The sequence below is a fragment of the Thamnophis sirtalis genome, unplaced genomic scaffold (genome assembly GCF_051295495.1).
Source record: "Thamnophis sirtalis isolate CommonGarterSnake01/CBP01778 unplaced genomic scaffold, rThaSir2_p1.2 scaffold_7, whole genome shotgun sequence".
NCBI lineage: Eukaryota > Metazoa > Chordata > Lepidosauria > Squamata > Natricidae > Thamnophis > Thamnophis sirtalis.
In genome coordinates, this window is record NW_028261387.1 from 51,046,036 (window position 1) to 51,052,035 (window position 6,000).

The following is a 6,000-nucleotide window of genomic DNA, read 5'->3' on the forward strand; positions in this document are numbered from 1 at the left end:
GCCTTGAAGCAAATCTGCACTTTGAGAATGTGTATGTTTTAATTGCTTTTGAGCTGCTCCGTATGGATAGTTTTGTTGAAAGACAACTGTGCTTTGAATGTCCTTGCATTTCAAAATTACTGTTAGAAATGTGACATGTCTTTTCTTGCAGCTCCTGAAGCCTTCTCATAGTTGGTTGCCCCATCACATGTACAGTGCCTGACTTTCATATTGATATTTCTTTTTGTTCAAAACAATTATTGCGGCTTCTGTTGGTTTTGTTATATTTATTACACTCTTCCTCCCCCTGAAATCCTTAAAGACTGCCTCTTGCTATCACTCACTTTTGTGTTTGCTTGTTTTTATTTTCATCCCTCATCCTCCTGTGGTATAGATCAAGGTGGTGAATGCGTTCCGTAGCTCCTTGTATGAAGGCCTCCAGAAACCCGAATCCAGAAGCTCCATTCATAACTTCATGACTCATCCAGAGTTCATCCTCGAGGAAGACGAGCCTCAGACCCCATTCCTCGATGGCACTGATGAAGACTTGGAAGCTGAAGAACTTAAAAAGCAAAGTGAAGAGAGCCCAGGGGAGTCCTCACCCCTCAACAAAAATAACAATGCAATGGACAGCAATATAGCTGAGGACACCATGCCAGAGCCAGAAAGCCCTTTACACAGCTTGGAAACATCAGTTTGATCTCTGAACTTTGACCTTCCTGCTTCCCCTTTCTCTAGGCAACATAGGCACCAATATCTGACTATACACTGCAGCTACTTTGGCCAATTTCCTCTCCATCCTCTTTATGATTTCTTGGCTGCAGAAATCATGGTATCACCTGGGTAGAGTTGTATTTTCAACAAATTGCTTGGCAGAGGTGCCTCCCTCATGAAAGAAATCACCAGTGTGATCATCATCTTCTCAAATTGGGTATCACATGTCTGTAGTAGTAAATTTTTCTCCTTGCTCAAGTTATATGCTTAAATAGAGAAGCTCTAGTTACCCTTTAAAAGTTTGGTGTATAGCATCTATGGCACAGTTGCAAGATATTTCCTTAATTTTGTTAATAGAATCAGAATCCTAGATGCTTTTATATGTCCTTGGGAAGATGACAATGAGTGTCATAGGAATGTTATTAAAGGGGGGGGGGGGTTTAATCTGAGTAAGTTAGATGTGAACCCAGTCTTACACAGAGCAAGCTGGGGAAGATCTAGTATCCATTCTTATACTATTTTGCTTCTATTATCTCTTTGTTTCCAGGGTAGTATCAGTCACAAAAGATAAGGAGGAATATATAGACAGTCTTAAAATATATATTTTTAAAAAGGAATAAAGCTAATCATAAGGAGATACAACAGTGTCGTATATCATGAGAGAATTAAATGTTAAGGGATTTGGTTTTTAATGAAAAATTACTTTTTATGATTTCAGATCAAAATATTTTGGAATTATATATTAGCCGAGATATGTTTATGTACTACATTTTATTTGTTTAATTGGAATTTCATCATTCTGAACATCAGGTGAATATGTCATCAGTATGGTGAACATCTCAACCCCTCTGATTCCAAACAAGATGGAACAAGTATTGGCTTGTTACTTCTGCCTAATTTTTATTTGGATTATTAGAAGCATCCAGTTCTTTGGAGAGTGCAAGCTATAAATGCCAGCTCTAATAAGAGTCTGTCAGTTCTTACCCTTTTTTAATGCATTTTGAATGCTGAAGAGTGAAAAAGTAACAGGAAAATGTCTTGGCTACAAATACCTACACAGAATGTTTGTGTGTATGGAAAATGTAAATGAATCAGTTCTGTACATTTGGGACATACTGTGTATGTAGTATTGAGGCGCAAAGCACTTTCCTTAATTGATAAGAATAAGATTCTCCCTGTTTCTTGTTAAACATGCTTGCTGGTCTTATCTTGATACAGTTACCATATTGAGATGCCGGTCTGGTGGGAGGTCACTGTTTCACCCTTACAGATCATAGCCATATGGGCAGTGAATAGGATGTCCTGCTGAAACTGCTTGTATCGAATTTCTGCACGAGTAGTGGGGCATCTAACCAAACATGCACTAATCTAGTCCCTTATGTTAGTTCACAGTGCTTTTTTGGAAAGTACTACCTGGAAGCAAAGAGAACCTAACTGTTCCTACTTCTTTTGAAAGTTTTATTGTCTGATCATCTTCCCAGGATTCAAATGTATGCAATTTTTTGCTGGAATTGGGTTTTTTTTCAAACTGCTTTTCCCTTTCCCTTTGGAAGAATGCACAGCAGAAACTCCTGTGCCTTGTCTAAGCACTGCCCAAAGCACTGCCTGTCATATTTGAGTCCAGTACTTTGCTAAGAGAGAAGTGTTCCTTAAGCAAACACAAAACGAACCAAGAAGGAAAGTCTCTTGATTTCGACCCTTTAAGCCCAAATCCTTCTAGCTGTTTGATTGGTCATTGAATTTCATCCTGAGTTCAAAGTAGACTGATGAAGATTCTTTTTCCATAGCTGTTCTTTTCCAGGGTTGCTGTAAAGAGGACTTGTATGCTGGGCTCAGCAAACTGCCATTATCTGGGGAAAACGTTCCACCCTCTGAATTGCAACTAAGGCCCTAAGTCATTCTCACCCTCCTTCCAGATACATCATTTCATTCCTTTCATCTGAACTATATAGATTGGGAGGACTTAGGGGTGGGGGGGGAGCTCCATTTCTTGTTGTGCAACCTATCAGCTAAGGGGAAGGGCGCCCCTTTTCATTTCATTTCATTCTGTTCAAAATATTGCAATGCTTCGAGGTCATTTTTCTATTTTAACTACTTGCAAAAACAAAAGGGGGGTTTAGGCACCTGTGTGAATATTTGTGAATTATTTGGGGGAGGGATTACTGATTTTATTTTTATGTTTGGATGATTTTTTTTAATTCAAACAGTTTTTTGAAGATGAAGAAACTCACTCCAACTATCTGTAATTGACAGATTGCAGTGAGCTATCTGGCCTACATTTTTACCCATTTTTTTTCCTTTTTTCTGTCTAGTTTCCTCAGGGGACAGAGGATAATTATATAAATATTATGCAAAAAATATATAGTTTTCTTTAGATCAGAAACGTATATTTTTAAGTCAGCCATATGTATTTTGTTTAAAAGAAACAAAGCTGTGAGTTACGTAACTGCAGTGGAATGTAGTCACATGGCTGGCAGTGGAAAATGAATGTTTGGTCAGACTCTTGTCAGCTTCCTTTCTCTGAACAGCCATCTTTGTAATAAAGTCAGTTGTGTTATACAAAACTGTTTTTTATATAAATTATGTTGATATGGAAATTTGCTTAAAGTATAAGCGTTTTACCGTGCATACATTTTTAAATGTAAAATAGTTAAGTTTTTCCTAATTTAGTTTTGGTTATAAAATTGGCTGAATTTATTCAAGAGCTGTAGAATATGCCGCCACAAGAGAGGACTTAAAATGAAAGCAAGGAGTCCACTTTGCAAATTTATGGATGCGCAAACTCGCCCATTGGCCACCTTGCTGGTTCCGTTAATACTTTTGATCCTCTGCCTAAGGAAAAAGAGGGATTTCTTTTCAATTAAATCCTTCCTTATGTCAAAATAGTTGAACAGTTCTGTCCAAAGTTGACTGCATCAGCCATCTGAGAAAAGGCAAGTAAACCCAGTTCAGCAAAGATCAACTCTTCAGTACAAAGTGCACACTTTATTTTATGTTATGTTGTGTTATTTTATTTTTACCCTACGCAGCATTCTTCTGGATGTAGCTAGCATCCAAATAAAGTGGTTCCTGCGCACAACTCCATTTATCAGTATAGTCTATCCTTGCTGGATGGTGTTAGGTTATAATTTCTTACAACAGAAAGTATGCCGTTAGAAACAAAACTATATTTGCAGGAAGCAAATGATAATGGGAGGGGGAAATAATTCATGATTGTGCCATGCCAGATGGAAGATGAAGTAGTATCCTCTTGTGCACATTATTATGCTTGGGATGTTTTATTTTTTAAAAAATGAACTGGGCCCTAGAGCAGTTTTTCATCTGTTTCTTAATATATTCTTTTTGTTAAACAAATTGGCACATTGGTACCAAAGACATTACATTATTTCCTAGGTGCAGTGAAAAATATCCATTTTCAGGAGTTAAAACTGTGCAATTGGTTCTTTTTATTCTATAGCACAGGGATCTAGTTTAATTTTTTTAAGTTTTGTGCAATACGTTTTAGGAAAATATTATTTAAAAAGGCATTTCTAAGAGGAAAACAAATCTAATTGTAATTTTAGCCATGGGCAATCTAAATGAAGATTTATACCATAACCACCTTTTTTTGGTAATATTTGAGCAGTAGTATAAAACACATTCATGTAGCTTTTGATCTAAGGACCGACACGAACACCCATTATAACCAGGCTGCAAGCAAATCCACTAAAGATCTCCAATAATTTCAATTCAATGACCGCATATTTAATTTTTAATGGATCAGTATTTGCTGAGCACTCCTAGTTCAGCATTTGTTTTCTGACCCACCATAGTTCTTGATGAGATTACAATAATTGTTGGGATGGTTATAACCCTAAGAACAGGCACAGCTTTAAAATGTACAGGAAGGCAATTACAGCTTCTAGATATGTCATGGAAATCTTTTATGAATAAGCTTCACCAGACTCTATAACTCTTTACGAAGGTCTTGATGGAGGATTCATGGACATCTAGTTCTACCACTAAAGAGAGGAAATAAATAGAACTCTCAGTTCAGTCCATGATGCTTTTAGAATTGCTTCAATATTAAAAGTGATATAGCTGCACACTAATACTCTATTCTACTTAACTTTTTGTTGTGCTTTGTAGCTGCCGATATTCCTAGTAACCAAAAACAAAAGGAGTCCAGTCTACAGATTCATGTGCCCTTTAAACCCATGGCTAAGACTACTTGTTCAGGTTTTTTTCTGCCCATAAATAAATACATATATAGTATTAACATAAGTACTGTATATGTGTTTATTTAAATCTCTTGAAAAGCATGCAGATAAGAATTTTAAGTTTCCCCTTTTTCAATAACTAGTATAATAAGCAATGGTATTTTTGTATTAAAAAAAGAAAAAAGACAAAACAAAAGACTGAATATTATATGGTATGCATGACAAAATGGTTCTTAAAAAGTGTGGTTTCAAAGCAATATGTACCCTGGTGTGTTTGCCATATTCTAGAGTCTAGCTTAAAGTGCACCTGATCTGTAATAGCATTTTGATATTATTTAATCTCTGTAAAATGTTTTGCATGTATTTATATGGTTCTTGGGATTTTTTTTTCTTTTTAGTTGTTCGGTAAAGAATAAAGAGAGGGATGGGGTTGGCATGATTGACAAAGCTTTTTCTGTAACATTTGAAACTTTAAGTATAGATAATGCTCTGATTGGAAACAGTGCAAGGAAATTAAGCTAATATGTAAGGTGCAACAGAAAGGGAAAGGGTTTGGAACTAATAAAGCTTGTTTTGCTGTTAAGCAGAATCAGTGCACAAGTGCATTGAGAGAATAAACTGTGCCCACATGTAATCGTGATGTCTTCAATATGTGTTCCATCAGTTTATAAAGTCACTGATCATCTACTGAAGCTGCAATAGTATGAATTATTATAAAATGTTAGCTTGGACCAAATTCATAGTGTGAAAATTATACATTTTTTAAAAAGTGACATGATTTTTTTTTTAAAAAAAAAATTGCACAAAATAGTAATGTGTCAGTTTTGCTATCTCTTGCGTAAGGTCCAGAAAAAGCTACCAAATTCTAGCCAAGGCTAAGTATCTATGCCAATGACACATGCAAAAATCCAAATGAATATTTTAAACTGGAAAAGGCAGAATGCTTTGCAATTTTAAATTTAAATTTAAAATATTGCCAGTTCATACTTTTAGCATGAATTCTTTCCATGGCTGAACTTCTTCTTGTTTCTGGCAATATATTATGTGAATATATAACATTATCATATCCAGAATGGGTATAGATGATTAAAAAGAATTACTTAGTGAA

General features: G+C 35.7%; 1 protein-coding gene across 5 annotated transcripts in view; it reads left to right on the forward strand.

Moving 5' to 3' along the window:
- ATP2B4 (ATPase plasma membrane Ca2+ transporting 4) overlaps positions 1 to 6,000 on the forward strand; it is a 157,644-nt gene extending 151,644 nt beyond the window's left edge. For 3 of the 5 annotated variants that reach the window (XM_087719997.1, XM_087719993.1, XM_087719994.1), the window contains one exon: positions 374 to 6,000. In XM_087719997.1, the coding sequence (XP_087576123.1) occupies positions 374 to 679 (306 nt within the window). In that variant the 3' untranslated portion in view covers positions 680 to 6,000. The remainder of the gene's footprint in view (positions 1 to 373) is intronic. The other 2 variants (XM_087719995.1, XM_087719996.1) reach the window with 1 other exon arrangement.